At 39.1% G+C, this 17896-nt stretch overlaps 1 protein-coding gene across 1 annotated transcript; it reads right to left on the bottom strand.

The window, feature by feature from the left end:
* Window positions 1–1471: 1471 nt before the first annotated feature.
* LOC144568354 (LOB domain-containing protein 25-like) lies at window positions 1472–4229 on the bottom strand. Its single transcript, XM_078318673.1, has 2 exons — window positions 3873–4229; window positions 1472–2503 (listed from the first exon to the last, which is right to left on the bottom strand). Exon 2 carries the CDS (start codon window positions 2382–2384, stop codon window positions 1749–1751), a length of 636 nt encoding a protein of 211 aa, XP_078174799.1. The 5' UTR covers window positions 2385–2503; window positions 3873–4229; the 3' UTR covers window positions 1472–1748.
* Between the last annotated feature and the right edge of the window lie 13667 nt (window positions 4230–17896).

Genomic DNA, 17896 nt, shown 5'->3' with positions numbered 1-17896 from the left:
GTGTCGCTGGATAATGCATGCCATATTTCAAATCAACTGTCCTACGGCAAAACAATTACCAAATCATTTTTCGTAGACATAATATGTACATAATATATATCATGTTATTAAGTGATCTCCCCTTTAATACATAATCCTTTATTATATAAATCGATCAATATATCTTAATATGTATTACTCTAGATTGTAAAAGTCGCTGACAATTTGAATATCAAATTTTATTATAACCCGATATTGTGTAATTAATTTTATTGTTGGAGTTACATATGGGAATGGCGCATGTATATGTGTGCTTGCATGACGGCTCATCATAATATCAAATTCTTTTGAAATATATATATTAATTAAGATATATATATATATATATTATGCCAAACAGCTAAAACCTGCGACGTGTCGGGGCAACCATCTTTGATTAATTAACTCACACCACCTTTCCTTAAACCTAACAGATCGACACACGCACCCCAACACACACACAGACCTCTTATATGAGAGAATTAATTAAGAACTTTCACAAAGGGAGGATTCTATAAATGCACGCATATATTTATTATTGTTTTTTTTCGCTCATCAGAAACACTGTATATTTATATCCCCCCCCCCCCCCCCCGTACACCCACACACACACACACACATAGGCTGCTACTTTATTTAGTTACTTCATCCATGTTAATCAATACTTTAAGCTTTTCCATCTAACTACTTAATTTACATATATTTCATTGGTTGTCATGTAAAGTAAATGGTCCCTCTGCAAAAACTAATTAAGTACGTGATGAAAGAACGGGAAGAGATCTGGCTAGCTAACCATTCAATTTGAAATTGGAAGGAGATCATATGTGATTTGAGGAAAATTTGCAACCCTTCTTTACAAAAGCTTGATTAATATTGCAGAATAAATGCACATGCAACCTCATTCCTGAGGGAAATAAAATTATTCACGCGACGATGCTTACAATTAATGCAAAAAACAAAAAAAAAAAGGGTCCATAATTGGTGCAAATCTCATTGACTTGGTAACAAAAATGATGTAAAATTGAAGGAGAGTGAAGAAAACTACAATTTATTTCTTAATTTCTTTACAGTCTACAATTTTTTTTAAAGTATATCGAAAATATTAGTAATAAACAAATTACACCTAAATTTACCCCCTTCACATGCATAAACAAACATTTTATGACATATGAAAATTAATTAATTGATTACAAATTGATTATAGGTAGATAAAAATTTCTAGATTAAGGTTCAATATATGTGGCATCAAAATTCAAGAATCTTTATAAAATTATATCAATTAATTCTACAAGAGAACATGTCATCAAACAAACAACAAGCACACATATGAAGCAAAGTGAACCTGCAGAAATGTATAGCTAGAGCGATAAAATAAAATCAAGGTTTCTTCCTAGCTAGTTAGAAATATAATTAGTAGGATAAACTTTAATTAGAAAATCCCCGTATCCCATTCATAGTAACAAAACTCTTTAATCGCTAGGCATACATGCATGCATGCATGAACAGTACTGACACACGGACAGTACCTCAAAAATTAATCATGATATACATCTTCCCATGCATGATCTAATCATGAACGCCAATGGCATCAACAATCGAGTATTAAATTAAGTAATCTAACAAGCATATATGCACTTACCAAATATATTAATTTCAATTCTGATATATATGCATGCAAGCATTGCACAGATCTATTTATATGTATATAAATCGATCACATACGTACTTAATTATATACTATCTCCTCCTTCCTTGTGATCCAGAGAAGCATTGCTGTTGGCGCTGCTGTTACTTCCCCCGCCGCCTCCTCTCCATGCCCCACCACTAGTGCTGTTATATGCCAATGGCAGCGTAACACTCGTCCCTACAACTTGAGCTCGAGCTTGCGCTTGGTACAGATGCCCAACAACGGATGATGCCCTCATGACTCCGCCACCGTACCCACCTATATTAACTGAACCCACAACTGGCAGGCCTGTTACAGTGGGGCCAATCTCCCCACATGCGTAACGAAGAAGCTCGGCATTCGCCTGGTCGAGCTCCTTCTGGAGCCTCTGCACCTGACGTTGGAGCACCGATATGGCACCTACGCACCCATAGACAGGGTCCTTGACACGAGCCTCAGCTTCATATGCAAGGGAGTTCACAGCATCCTCGCGTTGATGTGGCAGAAGCTCATTTAGAAGTTTGGTTACGTTGCTGGCCCCGAAGATTTTATGAACATTGGCAAACTTCTGGGGCTCTTCTGGTGGGAAAAAAGGGGCAAAAATGCAGCCCGGGAGGCACTTGCGCCGCAGAAATTTGCATGCTGCGCATGGTGAGCCAGAGTTTGATGCTACTGATGAGGCTGAGTTCGAGCTGGCCATCCGTTTTTTTTTTTTTCGGTTCAGTTACAATTAATTAATTATGTCCTTCTCCACTCCACCTTCTAAACTTTCGATCTTTTTTTCTTTTATAAAAATCTCCTTTAAATTTTAACTGGTTGCTGCAAGAAAAATTCAAATGAGAGGGTCAATAATATATATTTATGCATGGGAATTGAAATGCAGATTTTGGAGTCATAAGTCATAAGAGATGAATTCTTGGCTGTGTGTATATAGACAAATTTGGTTCATCAATAGTTAAGTTAGCTCCATGTAACTAGATTAATTTCGCCTGAAATGTCAGAGTTTTTTTTTTTTTTAGAGAACTGAAATGTCAGAGGTACTTATTTATTTTTTTCGTATCAAGACTGCGCTTCTTTCATTGATTGAGCTAATTGCATAGAAATGAAACGAAGTATGTATGTACATGACTAAACAATCTACATGATTTCTATGGATTATTTGTACATATATTTAACTAAAGGAAGAGATAACAAAAGCGGCATGTATAGTTTGTTGATATAAAGGTGCATGTGCATGTATATATTGGCAGCATGTAATTTAGAAGTACTTGAGATTACCCGGTTGGTTAACTTATTTGCTGAAATATGTCCTTTTGCATTGTACCATTAGTTGTTACAGATTGCAGCAATAAGGAAAGCCTCAAACAAATTAAGGGTGATAATTAAAGTACCAAGAAAAAAAAGTATATATAGTAAACATATTGATGAAATTTCATTTCAAACTTTTTTTTTTCTATGCCTGTTTCATTACCTGGAACATTAAGTTACAGATTACCTTCTTTTCTATCTTCTTATTGAATTTGAAAACTGCAAAACTAAAAAAGGTCATAATTTGCCAATATTATTTTGTTCAAATTATATATAGAGAAGACGAGTGCGTATATATATATATTGAGATGTGTAAGCTACATAGGGTTGGGATGATCTATTATATAGACATACCCCGTCGTGTTATTTTCTTTATATATACCTTGATGTGGAAACATCCGTTAATTAATTAGTAGAAAACCAAATGAAACTGAAGATTACGAGATGAGAATTCCTCAATTTAGCAATATTATTATTTTATGAGATAAAATTGCCCACAGTATGGCGCTAGCTAGCTAATTAAATCAAGTGATCAGTTGAATAGCAATTGGAATTCAAATGGATCGATATATGCTCATAATTTTGAAATTAAATAATTAAATATAGTGACAGAAGACATGGCTTTCATGGATTTTGATTTGCTAGGGATCCAAAACGAGGAAAATCTTCAATGTTTTGCAAAGGGAAATAAAAGAGTTGAAGATTAAATTTTGAAATGAGACAAGTAATGTAAAAATTAAACAAGTATCTTCTCTTATAGTTAGCTTGTACGTACTTATCCTATATATATCCTGTAAATTAAGAGATGGTTAATTAAAAGAAAAGAAAATAAAATAAAATCTGTGCGAGCTAGAGAGAGAATAAGATGCTGGCGGGTCACCTGTGAGAGATCCGATGGTGATGGAGGTAGAGTAACTGAGTAAAGGTGGGGTGATCCTTTCTTTTCACCTGATCTCTGTCTTGCTAGATCCAAGAATCTGCTGTCAGAAATTAAAAAAAAAAAAATTGAAATATAAAAACAATTAGTAAGATTTGGATGAATCCTCCCCAGCCCCAGGGATGGCTTAGTACTGGCTCTCTGGGCGTGTGTGATAGAGGAGAAGGAGAGAGAGAGAGAGAGAGAGAGAGAGAGAGATCAGTACGTATGGCTTGAAAGAGGGAGAGAGAGAGAGTGATAAATATACAGAAGAAGAGGAGGAAGAAGAAAAGAGAGAAAGAAAGAAGAGAAGTGTGAATAATAATGGGGCGAGTGCGATTAGAATTTAGAAGCAAAAGGGTTTGGATTTGGATTGGATTAATTGACCGTGACCTTTCACTACTTCTTCCCTTATTGGAATCATATTTTACCGCAATATCTGACCCATTAATTTATTATTATTATTATTATTATCTAATTATATTTACGTCTCTTTAATTTGCAAAACCATATACAGTACGTACTTACCTAGTTCTTAATTCACATATTAAAATCAACATATATCCCGGAATTTATAAAAGGAAATATATATTATACGCCATGCATGCCCGAGAGGCGATAGACATAATTAACATATTTATATGTAATATCAACTAATAATTAAGAACGCATAATGTGTATATCTATGCCTACGTTTTCAGTTTTTTGTATGTTTAATTTACCTCTTGCGCTTAATTAGTACGTACTGTTAACTTATTAATGTTCCTTGCTGATATTACAGTAATTAACATTCCTTGATCCGATTTTAATTATGTTATAAAATATTGGTTTGCCGCCTTAATTATATATTATTCTATTGCAATAATTTTTTTCTTAACAACTGTACCTTAGTGTATATATCATTGACAATGATTAGGTCACATGGCATTTGGATCTTCAGGCCATCAATTTGTACCAACCCCATAATTTGTTTATGCATATAATACGCGTTTGCAATCATCCTAATCACTACATGTTGCAGCCTTATATTATTTAATTACAAAATTTAGTTCAAACATTAGACATTCGATCCATACATGAGATGTAACCGCGCAACTATATATCTCATTATATTTGGATGTTCAGGCCATCAACAGTACAAACTGTTTGCTTTTTTTTAGAGCTGGGCAATAGTGGAAAAAAATAATATATACAATACATGCATTTACAATCGATCATAAGATATATTATTCATCAACAGTACGTTCTTAATTGATCAATAAGATAATATATAGTGATTTCTGGGAATATCCCGAGATTTTTATTAATATTCTAAAAAAATATCAATTATGCCCTTGCATTGAAATTATTTTTAAAACTACCCTGACTACTCAAATGTGAGGCGGTCAACTTTTTTTTTTATCAAACTGCTCCGCATTTGGACAGTCAATTTTTTTTTTTTTTTAGAGATCTTAATATTTTCATATGTTTACTAAGGTAGAAACTAGTTTAAATACTAACAAATAGCAAATATATACTAATTTCAGATGTTTAGGAGACAAAACAGCAAATACTTTTACGTTCTCAAGATTTTATTTAATAAAGTATATATTGAAGCTTCTGTTATAAAATAAAATAAAGAATAATAAACAAGATATTGAGAATGTATAAAGATGACTATCTTTTATTCATATTCTTTTGTTGTGTCTAATACATTCATACAAAGCCTCTATTTATAGGCTAGAAAATGTAAATTACAAGTCATCTAAAATTAACTCTATTGATAAATGTGGGAGAGAAACATACTTATTTAAAGAGAAGTTTTCAAGTAATTATTTAGAAGAGTTACAACATAGGCATCCATAAATACTTTATTCATATCACTTCCCCTTGGATGTCCATTACATAAGAATATGCCTCATTAAAACCTTACTAGGAAAAAACTTATGGAAAAAAAACTTAGTGCAGGAAAAAGAGTACATTATTCTTCTTAATACATGATTACAACCTTACCAGGAAAATCCAATGGAAAAAATCATGGTTAAGGAAAATGTAATGCATATATTAACTCCCCCTCATGACAACATTAATCAAGATTTTTAAATTGACGAATACCAATATTACAAACTAGCATTTCAAATATCCCAATAGGAAGCGCTTTGGTGAATAAATCTGCTAGATTCTCACTTGAATGAATTTGCTGGACATTAATAACATCATCCTTCTGAAGATCATGGGTGAAAAAGAATTTTGGTGAAATGTGTTTTGTTCTATCCCTTTTAAGGTATCATTCCTTTAATTGAGCAATACATGATGTATTATCTTCATATATGATCGTCGGGGTCATATTTTCATAAGACAAACCACATGTCTGACGAATGTGTTGAATCACATATCTTAACCAAACACATTTTCGGCTTGCTTCATCTATTGCTAAAATTTATGCATGATTAGAAGATATGGCTGTTAAATAGCCTGTTTGAGATCGACCATTATGTGGATCAGACAAATATCCAGCATCTGCATAACCAATTAAATCGGATTTGGATACATTTGAAAAAAAAAAACAAACCCATATCCATTGTACCTCAGAGGTAGCGAAATATATGTCTAATTTCATTCCAATGTTTTCGCGTGGGAGAAGAACTATATCTTGTTAATAAATTTACAGCAAATGATATATCAGGTCTTGTATGTCCAGTAAGATACATAAGTGCTTCTATTACAATAAGATATGGTACTTCAGGACCAATTAGTTCTTCATCATTCTCTAGAGGTCTAAAAGGGTCTTTATTCACATCTAATAATCGTACAACCATCAGAGTGCTCAATGGATGTGATTAGTCCATATAAAATCATTTCAGCACTCTTGTGACATAATTTTCTTGATAGACAAAAATATAATTTTTCAAATGTTCAATTTGTAATCCAAGACAAAACTGTCTTTTTAAGATCTTTCATCTCAATTTTTTTTTAAAAAATAATTTACTACTTTTGGAAGCTCTTCCGGAGTTCCAATGATATTTAGATCATGAACATAAACTACAATTATAACAAACTCATTTCCATATATTTTTATGAAAATACATCGATAAATTGCATCATTTTTATATCCATGTTTTAATAATATTCACTGAGACGGTTATACCACATACGTTCAGATTGCTTTAATCCATATAAATATTTATTCATTTTGATTGAATAATGTTCTTGAGAACCTAAATTGCATGCTTCAGGCATATTAAATCCTTCAGGGATTTTCATATAAATATCATTATCAATCGAGCTATATAAATAGTCTGTAACAACATCCATTAGGAGCAAATCGAGTCATTCATGTATTTCCAGACTAATTAAATATAAAAAAATTGTTGCATCCACCACAAGTGAGTAGGTTTGTTCATAATCAATTTCAGGTCTTTGCGAAAATCCTTGGGCGACAAGCCGCGCTTTATATCTTACAATTTCACATTTCTCATTTTGTTTTTGCATAAATACATATTTATATCCTATTTGTTTTACACCTTCAAGTATTGAAGCTACATGCCCAAATACTTTTCGTTTTTTTTAGAGAATTTAATTCTCCCTCAATTGCATCTTTTCATTTTGGTCAATTATTTCCTTGTGGACATTCTTTAATAGACTCCGGATCATGATTATCAATATTTATTATATTTAGCGCTATATTATATGCAAAAATATCATTGACATTAATTTCATCTCAGTTTCATCTTATTTCATTTATAGAGATATCTTTATTTTCATAAATATCAGATACCTTAGTTTTTGCTGGAACTCCAATATTACTTAGAATTTGATTCTCCTCTGGAGTTTTATTTGAAATTATCATATCATCGACTTGACCATTTTCATTGTTTGCTCTTTTTCTTTTTCGAGGATTTTTATCTTTGAAACTGATTGGTCTTCCACGCTTCATGCGTGTCATAATTTCATTAGTTTGTCCAACATGGACATCAACTTTTATTGGAGCATTAACAGCTGGTATATGTGATTTGGTCACTTTCTTTGAGTATGTAAATGTGTCTGGCAATTGGTTAGCTAATCCTTAAAAATGAATTATCTTTTGAATATTTAGTTCACATTCTTTAGTACGAGGATCAAAATGAGACAATGATAATTCATTCCAACTAATATCTTTTCCCGGGTGATTATTTTCTCCCCTTAAGGTTGGAAATATTAATTTCTCAAAATGACAATCGGTAAACCTAGCCGTGAATAAATCTCCTATCATTGGTTCTAAATACTTTATTATAGATGTAGATTCAAATCCAACATAAATTCTCAACCTTCTTTGAGGTCCTATTTTAGTGCGTTGTAATGGAGCAATTGGAACATATGCCGCATATCCAAAAATTATTATATGGAAAATATTATGTATGTGACCAAAAACTAATTGTAAAGGGGAAGTTTTATTATAACTAGTTGGCCTGATGCGAATCAGTACTGCTGTTACGTTACGAAATTTTTACAATTAAATTCAAATGAATTAAAAGCAAGAATCAAGTTAATTGTGCTAACAAAATGAAAGTTAAAACCTTAATTTAGGTTCCTCTAATTAAGTAAGTTAAGTGTGAATCGAAACCGCGTCGAAATTTCGAGAATTTGAGACTTTACAGGCTCACTGCGTCCGCACTGGTAGGTGACTGCGGGTGACTGACCCGCACTGACTTCTGTTTTCCTTAAATTGCCTTTGAAATTTCTGTGAGTGCGGGTGAGGCCACCCGCACTGCGGGTGGGTGCGGCCGCACTCATGATTTTCTGTGTTGAACTGAAAGTTGGCATAATCGTGATTTGATTTGTTTAACCCGACCAATTAGACTTGTAATCGGTAGGGTTGCCTCCTGATCGTGAATTTTTAGAACGTTTAACGGTTAATTTGAGGTTTTGACCAAATTAGGGTTTAACCAATCGGTAAATTGAATTGATTCGAGAACCAAAGTAGTGAAACGGTGATTGATTATTACCAAAGTGAAATGGTATATGGCTAGAGGGCCTAGATGCATTTGTGCACCGTTATATGAGATTTTTAATAAGAAAGAAGGAACCGAAAAGAATTGATTTGGGACTGTACATACCCTAAGTAAACGTATAGACCACTGAACCCGAATTAAACCAAGTATACGTATAATATAGGTGTAGGCTCGGTCGAGCAAAACTTAACGAGGCAATTCGAGACGCCCGATCCGTAGCTAAGCGGTACGCTCGTCTTACTAAGGTGCGGGATTCTTGGACTTGTTTGATACTTTATTTTCAGGAATTAAACTGTTTATTCGTTTGTCATGTTGAATGATTAATTGTTGCATATTTTGGAATTCATGCTGCATATTGATTCTTGCATAAATGAGAATGATTGAATTGATAGGTTAAGTTTAACTGGCATGTTGGTATGGTTATTAGTTGTTTAGTTCTATTAATTGTGCTTGTTGTGAATGAATCTGCCAGGCCGACCTGTTTAGGTGGCTGGTTAAGGTAACGGTGACCTATCCGTTGACCGGTGTTTATGAATTTGCCAGGCCGACCTGTTTAGGTGGCTGGATAGGGTGACGCTGCTGACTTATGCGTTTGACCTGTTAGAATTTGCCAGACCGACCTGTTTAGGTGGCTGGATAGGGTGACGCTGCTGACTTATGCGTTTGACCTGTTATGGATTTGCCAGACCGACCTGTTAAGGTGGCTGGATAAGGTGACGGTGACCTATCCGTTGACCATGTGTAATGAATTGTGCGAGGCTGACCTGTATGTGTGGTTTTGATATATTTGCTTGAGATTTAGCAAAGTGGACCTGTATATGTAACTTTGATTCCGTGTGATTGCATTTGTCAAGTTGACCTGTATTGGTGACTTGTAACCGGATCTTAGAAAATGGTTAAGCCAAACAGCAATTGCAGATGGGTGTCTGATAAAGGGTCCAGCTTGGTTGGCCATCTGTAGGCGCTTGTAACCCTACAGATGTGGGTTTGATAACGGTTCAGCTTGAAAGAACATCTGTAATTGCTACCAGCCCTAACGAACTGAGTTAAGAATCGAGTTAAGCCAAAATATATGTTGTGTTTTGAAATCCATATTGAAAACTCCGTAAACTGTGTTTCAGGTTGATTAACTGTTGTCGAGTAGTGGCATTATGTTATTTATGTTTTCGTATATATCAGTTTGCATTGTTATTGTTTGGGTTTCATTGTTGAATATAGAGTTTGATTGCAAGTCCAATAATTCGTATGTGGCAAATTCGCACTGAGAATTTATTCTCACCCCCACCCTCCCGGTTAATTTACAGGTACTGGTGCGACTGATCGTGGAGAGGCACGCGAGTAGTAGGCCATAGTAGCTTACCATCTCATGACCTCAGTACATTTTGTTGTATAGTAGTAGGGTAGGCCTCGTGGTTGGTATCCGGATGAGATACTTTTTGTGTATGAAATTCTGACCAGACTGTGTACTCTGATTTGTGTATATATAAACTTGGTTTATATTATTATGATTTGAATTGTTAAGTATAAATTGAATAGCCTTGTAAGCATACACGGCGTTGTATGCTTACGGCGGGAGACTGCCGCGTCCCGTGACCGCGGGGTGTGACAGTTCTCTTCGGTGGTATCAGAGCTCAAGGTTTAGACCCTAACCAGACTGATAGGATACGTGAGTGGGGTACGTTATACTTGGGGTCGTTACGACTAACGACTGGTTTGTTATATGAGATAAGTGTATGCAAACTTAATAAATTGTTTCTTCTTATTTAAGTTATGGAAGGACGTCGCAGTAGGGGACGACCTAGAATCAGGAATCGTGATCCCATTCAGGATCCACTGAACGAGACGATCGGTCATGCGAGCGAGGCCGGATCTGCAGGGCCTGAGGTCCAAAGAGTTGATCTTGGACCTGGAGGTGCGCAGAACCGGGACCGAGATCTAGACGATAGGCTGATTGCAGCATATGAGAGAGGCCGCCAAGCAGAAAGACGCGAGGTGGCACCGGAGGCTCCCAGAGGTGCTCCTGAAGAGTTTAGGAGGCTATATGACTCCTTCATGCGCCTTCATCCGCCTCGTTTCGACGGCACCGGCGAGTATGCCGCCGCGGAAGAGTGGCTCGCAAGTATGAGTGCAAAGTTGGTTCTGTGTCGAGCACCAGAACAAGACATGGTGGAGCTGGCAGAGCAGCAGCTGGAGAGTGGTGCGAGGTTTTGGTGGGATGGGGCCCGACGTAGTTATGTCGGGGAGGAGGCCAAGATTCCGTGGGAGTGGTTCGAATTGCAGTTCACTCGACGGTTTCTGAGTAACTTGCAGCGAGAGGCGTTGCGGAGGAAATTTCTGGATCTGAAACAAGGTGGGCGAGCGGTGGCGGATTACAACAATGAGTTTCTCGCTCTATCCAGGTATGCGACTGATGTGCAGATCGATGTGGTGAGATACCATAGGCAGTACCTGGATGGACTGGATGGGGAGATATCTATGATTGTTGATACCCCTATGGCTACGGAGCTGCAGGCCATAATGGAACATGCTGAGCAAGTAGAGTTGCACAGCAAGAGGAAAAGGTTGCAGATTGCGGAGAGAAATGTAAAACAAAGGGAGGATCAGAACCGGCAGTTTAGGCCAAGGGGAGGACCGCCGACAGCTAGACCACCCCCGAGACAGTTCATGGCACCTAGACCCCCTCCGAGGCAGATAGCGACACCAGTATTCCGGCCGGGTTTTGTTTCAGTGTGGTGCCATTCGTGCAACCAGGCACACTCTGAGATCGACTGCAGACGCCGCAACCAAGCGTGTTACACCTGCGGCAGCATGGAGCATTGGGCAAGAGAGTGCCCGAATGCGGCACTAAGGTTCCAGAGAGACAGCGGTGGCAGAGGGCCCATGGGACGTGGATCTGGTAGACCACCATTCCGTGGTCGAGGCACTTCCCAAACCGGCGGAGGCAGGATTGGAGGTCGAGTGGCTGCCCACGCACTCGGTATAGCAGAGGTTGCACATGACGCAACGAGGACTCTGGAGGGAGGTGAAGGCTCGCAACCGTCTGATTCTCGAGCTGATGTGATGACAGGTATACTTTCTATCTCGGATGAGAGTGCCTATTGTTTGATAGATACCGGGTGTAGCCATTCCATTGTATCGAAGGCTTGGGTAGAAAAGTGTAACTGGTCAACTGAAACCAATAACCAAGTCCTGAGTGTCCAAACTCCTTTCGGTTCGACTGACCGAAAAATAACCATATGCCGAAACCGAAAAGTCAGAGTTGATGGGAGGGATCTCGAGATAGACCTGTTGGTTATGGAGATCACGGGGTACGACGTTCTATTGGGGATGGATTGGTTAACAAGGCATGCCGCAACGATCGACTGTCCGCACCGGAGAATTTGTTTTGTAACCGCAAAAGGTAGTATGTCGTGCATGATGAACTGTAGAAAAGTTGGAGGGGTACTACCATGCATTTCGGCTGTGGAAGTTAAGCATCTGATCGATTCAGGATGCACTGCATATTTGGCAGCAATAGTGTACACTAATACGGAAGTTCCTGAGATGAATACGATTCCAGTGGTGTCGGAGTTCGTGGATGTGTTTCCGGAGGAAATTGTCGGATTACCACCAGAACGAGAAGTGGAGTTTGGTATAGAAGTGGTACCGGGTACGACACCAATTTCAAAGAGTCCGTATCATATGGCTCCTGCAGAATTGAAGGAACTCAAGGCCCAATTAGAAGAGATGCTGGAAAGCGGGTTTATTAGACCGAGCACATCTCCATGGGGTGCTCCGGTGTTGTTTGTGAAGAAGAAAGATGGTACCTTGCGGTTATGCATTGACTACCGTGAATTGAACAAGGTGACCGTCAAGAATAGATACCCGTTACCCCGAATCGATGACTTGTTTGATCAGCTGCAAGGATCTTCGATCTACTCTAAGATAGATTTGAGAACAGGGTACCACCAGCTAAGAATACGTCCGACCGATGTGGAAAAGACAGCCTTCCGAACGCGCTATGGGCATTACGAATATCTGGTGATGCCGTTCGGGCTAACGAACGCTCCGGCTGCATTCATGGATATGATGCAGCGAGTGTTTCATGACCTGTTGGATTCGACTGTGGTGGTGTTCATCGATGACATCCTGGTGTATTCAAGGTCACGTGAAGAGCATGAGGTACATCTGCGGATGGTGTTGCAGAGATTGAGAGATCATCAATTATTCGCAAAGTTTTCGAAGTGTGAGTTCTGGCTTGAGAAAGTGGCATTCCTTGGTCACGTGATATCAGGTGAAGGGTTGACAGTAGATGCAGAAAAGATTCGGGCGGTGACGGATTGGAAGAGACCAGAAACAGTTACGGAGATTCGCAGTTTTCTGGGGCTAGCCGGATATTATAGAAGGTTCGTACTTGGATTTTCGCAGTTGGCTGCGCCCCTTACGAAGTTGTTACACAAAGGTGTGAAGTTCGAGTGGGGTGCCACTCAAGATCAAAGCTTTGAGGCATTGAAGAATCGGTTAGTATCTGCACCGGTTCTTGCCATGCCTATTACTGACGAGGAGTATACGATCTACACTGATGCATCCGGATCTGGTTTGGGATGTGTGTTGATGCAGAAGGACCATGTTATAGCGTATGCCTCTCGGCAGTTGCGATCGCACGAACAGAATTACCCGACCCATGATTTGGAGCTGGCTGCAGTAATCTTCGCCTTAAAGATTTGGCGACATTACCTGTATGGAGTGAGGTGTCGTATTTTCACGGATCACCAAAGCTTGAAGTATATTTTCACTCAACGGGAGTTGAATTTGAGGCAGAGGAGATGGTTGGAGCTGATGAAGGACTATGATCTGGATATTCAGTATCATGCAGGAAAAGCAAATGTAGTAGCTGATGCGCTGAGCAGGAAGAGTCAGATCAATCTGGCATCGATTATCACCAGCGAGACACATCTTCTCGAGGAAATGAGAAGAATGAATCTGCACGTAGGTGCATCCCGTGAGTTTGCATTGGAAACCTCATCTCGATTGATTGGAGATAGTAATAGTGCAGGTACAGCTACAGTTGCCTCGATTATCTTGGCCGCGGTCGAGGTTCGACCAGAGTTACACGAGCGGATTCGAGAAGCACAACAAGAGGACCCAAAGTGCCAGCAGTTTCGACAACATTTCGAGTCAAATGCAGACTCGCCATTCCAACTCCACAAAGATGGTATTCTGCGGTTTCATGACCGCATATGCGTTCCGAATGACTCAGAACTGAAGAATCTGATTCTGTCAGAGGCACACGACTCGGGGTATACCATTCACCCTGGTGAAGTCAAGATGTATCAGGATCTGAAGCGACACTTCTGGTGGCCAAAGATGAAAAGGAACGTGCAAGGCTATGTTGAGAAATGTCAGATCTGTCAGCAAGTCAAAGCGGATAGACGAAAGAGGGCGGGACTGCTAAGACCTCTGGAGATACCCATGCGGAAATTTGAGTCGATCACTATGGACTTCGTGACAGGATTTCCGAGGACCGTTGGACGATATGATGCCATATGGGTGATAGTGGATCGGCTGACGAAGATTGCACACTTCATTCCACTCCGGATCGAGACATCCGGAAAAGAGCTAGCCGATCTGTTCTTGCAATACCAGTTTAAATACCACGGATGTTCGAGACACATTGTCTCCGACCGAGACCCTCGATTTACATCTCACTTTTGGGAAAACTTTCAAGAAGCCATGGGCACGAAATTAAGATTCAGTACAGCCCATCATCCGCAAACCGATGGTCAATCTGAGCGGACAATACAAACATTGGAAGACATGCTTCGATCCTGTGCTTTAAGTTTCCGAGAATCTTGGATCAACCATTTGTACTTGGTAGAGTTTGCGTACAACAATAGCTACCATTCGAGTATCGGAATGTCACCACAAGAAGCACTTACAGGTCAACAGTGTCGCACACCGTTGTGGTGGGGACCCGCAGGTACATATTCACCTACCGGCCCTCAGATGTTAGAAGAGATTGCCGAAAAGACGAAAGTCGTTTTGAGTCGGCTTAAGTCGGCCTAAGAGCGACAAAAAAAATATGCAGATGTGCACAGAAGACTGTTGGAGTTTCAAGAAGGGGATCACGTGTGGCTTCGAGTTTCACCCGTCAGGGGTGTACACAGATTTGGCGTATCCGGCAAGTTGAGTCCTAGATACATTGGACCGTTTCAGATTTTGAGGCGAATGGGACCGGTGGCATATGAGTTTGCATTGCCACCAGCATTGGACCGGGTTCATCCGGTGTTTCATGTGTCACAATTGCGCCGATACATACGAGATCCATCTCATTGCATCGATCACTCCGACTTGCATGTCCAAGATGACTTGTCCTATCAAGAGAAGCCAATGCAGATATTGGACCGTAAAGAACAGCAACTTCGGAGCAAGACGATTAAGCTTGTCCTGGTCAAATGGGGACGCCATTCGACTAAGGAAGCGACGTGGGAACATGAGGAAAGCATACGTGAGAAGTATCCGGAACTATTCAACGACTCAGGTACGCAATTTAGTTCAGAGGACTGAACTTTATTCTAAGGGGGGGAGAAATGTTACGTTACGAAATTTTTACAATTAAATTCAAATGAATTAAAAGCAAGAATCAAGTTAATTGTGCTAACAAAATGAAAGTTAAAACCTTAATTTAGGTTCCTCTAATTAAGTAAGTTAAGTGTGAATCGAAACCGCGTCGAAATTTCGAGAATTTGAGACTTTACAGGCTCACTGCGTCCGCACTGGTAGGTGACTGCGGGTGACTGACCCGCACTGACTTCTGTTTTCCTTAAATTGCCTTTGAAATTTCTGTGAGTGCGGGTGAGGCCACCCGCACTGCGGGTGGGTGCGGCCGCACTCATGATTTTCTGTGTTGAACTGAAAGTTGGCATAATCGTGATTTAATTTGTTTAACCCGACCAATTAGACTTGTAATCGGTAGGGTTGCCTCCTGATCGTGAATTTTTAGAACGTTTAACGGTTAATTTGAGGTTTTGACCAAATTAGGGTTTAACCAATCGGTAAATTGAATTGATCCGAGAACCAAAGTAGTGAAACGGTGATTGATTATTACCAAAGTGAAATGGTATATGGCTAGAGGGCCTAGATGCATTTGTGCACCGTTATATGAGATTTTTAATAAGAAAGAAGGAACCGAAAAGAATTGATTTGGGACTGTACATACCCTAAGTAAACGTATAGACCACTGAACCCGAATTAAACCAAGTATACGTATAATATAGGTGTAGGCTCGGTCGAGCAAAACTTAACGAGGCAATTCGAGACGCCCGATCCGTAGCTAAGCGGTACGCTCGTCTTACTAAGGTGCGGGATTCTTGGACTTGTTTGATACTTTATTTTCAGGAATTAAACTGTTTATTCGTTTGTCATGTTGAATGATTAATTGTTGCATATTTTGGAATTCATGCTGCATATTGATTCTTGCATAAATGAGAATGATTGAATTGATAGGTTAAGTTTAACTGGCATGTTGGTATGGTTATTAGTTGTTTAGTTCTATTAATTGTGCTTGTTGTGAATGAATCTGCCAGGCCGACCTGTTTAGGTGGCTGGTTAAGGTAACGGTGACCTATCCGTTGACCGGTGTTTATGAATTTGCCAGGCCGACCTGTTTAGGTGGCTGGATAGGGTGACGCTGCTGACTTATGCGTTTGACCTGTTAGAATTTGCCAGACCGACCTGTTTAGGTGGCTGGATAGGGTGACGCTGCTGACTTATGCGTTTGACCTGTTATGGATTTGCCAGACCGACCTGTTAAGGTGGCTGGATAAGGTGACGGTGACCTATCCGTTGACCATGTGTAATGAATTGTGCGAGGCTGACCTGTATGTGTGGTTTTGATATATTTGCTTGAGATTTAGCAAAGTGGACCTGTATATGTAACTTTGATTCCGTGTGATTGCATTTGTCAAGTTGACCTGTATTGGTGACTTGTAACCGGATCTTAGAAAATGGTTAAGCCAAACAGCAATTGCAGATGGGTGTCTGATAAAGGGTCCAGCTTGGTTGGCCATCTGTAGGCGCTTGTAACCCTACAGATGTGGGTTTGATAACGGTTCAGCTTGAAAGAACATCTGTAATTGCTACCAGCCCTAACGAACTGAGTTAAGAATCGAGTTAAGCCAAAATATATGTTGTGTTTTGAAATCCATATTGAAAACTCCGTAAACTGTGTTTCAGGTTGATTAACTGTTGTCGAGTAGTGGCATTATGTTATTTATGTTTTCGTATATATCAGTTTGCATTGTTATTGTTTGGGTTTCATTGTTGAATATAGAGTTTGATTGCAAGTCCAATAATTCGTATGTGGCAAATTCGCACTGAGAATTTATTCTCACCCCCACCCTCCCGGTTAATTTACAGGTACTGGTGCGACTGATCCTGGAGAGGCACGCGAGTAGTAGGCCATAGTAGCTTACCATCTCATGACCTTGGTACATTTTGTTGTATAGTAGTAGGGTATGCCTCGTGGTTGGTATCCGGATGAGATACTTTTTGTGTATGAAATTCTGACCAGACTGTGTACTCTGATTTGTGTATATATAAACTTGGTTTATATTATTATGATTTGAATTGTTAAGTATAAATTGAATAGCCTTGTAAGCATACACGGCGTTGTATGCTTACGGCGGGAGACTGCCGCGTCCCGTGACCGCGGGGTGTGACAACTGCTGTATGCAAACTAGCATGTCCCCAGCTAGATATTGAAAGTTTAGACTTCATAAGTAATGGGCTTCTAATTAAATATAATCTATTTATGAATGACTCTGCAAGTCCATTTTGTGTATGAACATGAGCTACATGATGTTCAACATCAATTCCAATAGACATACAATAATTGTTGAATGTTTGAGAAGTAAATTCACCAGCGTTATCTAGACGTACTTTCTTAATTGGATAATCAGAAAAATATGCTCTTAATCGAATTAATTGAGAAAGTAATCTCGCAAACGCCAGGTTGCGAGTTGATAATAAACTTACATG

Source organism: Carex rostrata, chromosome 17 (genome assembly GCF_964058835.1).
Source record: "Carex rostrata chromosome 17, lpCarRost1.2, whole genome shotgun sequence".
Lineage (NCBI taxonomy): Eukaryota > Viridiplantae > Streptophyta > Magnoliopsida > Poales > Cyperaceae > Carex > Carex rostrata.
This window is presented reverse-complemented; position numbering and strand designations above follow the sequence as displayed.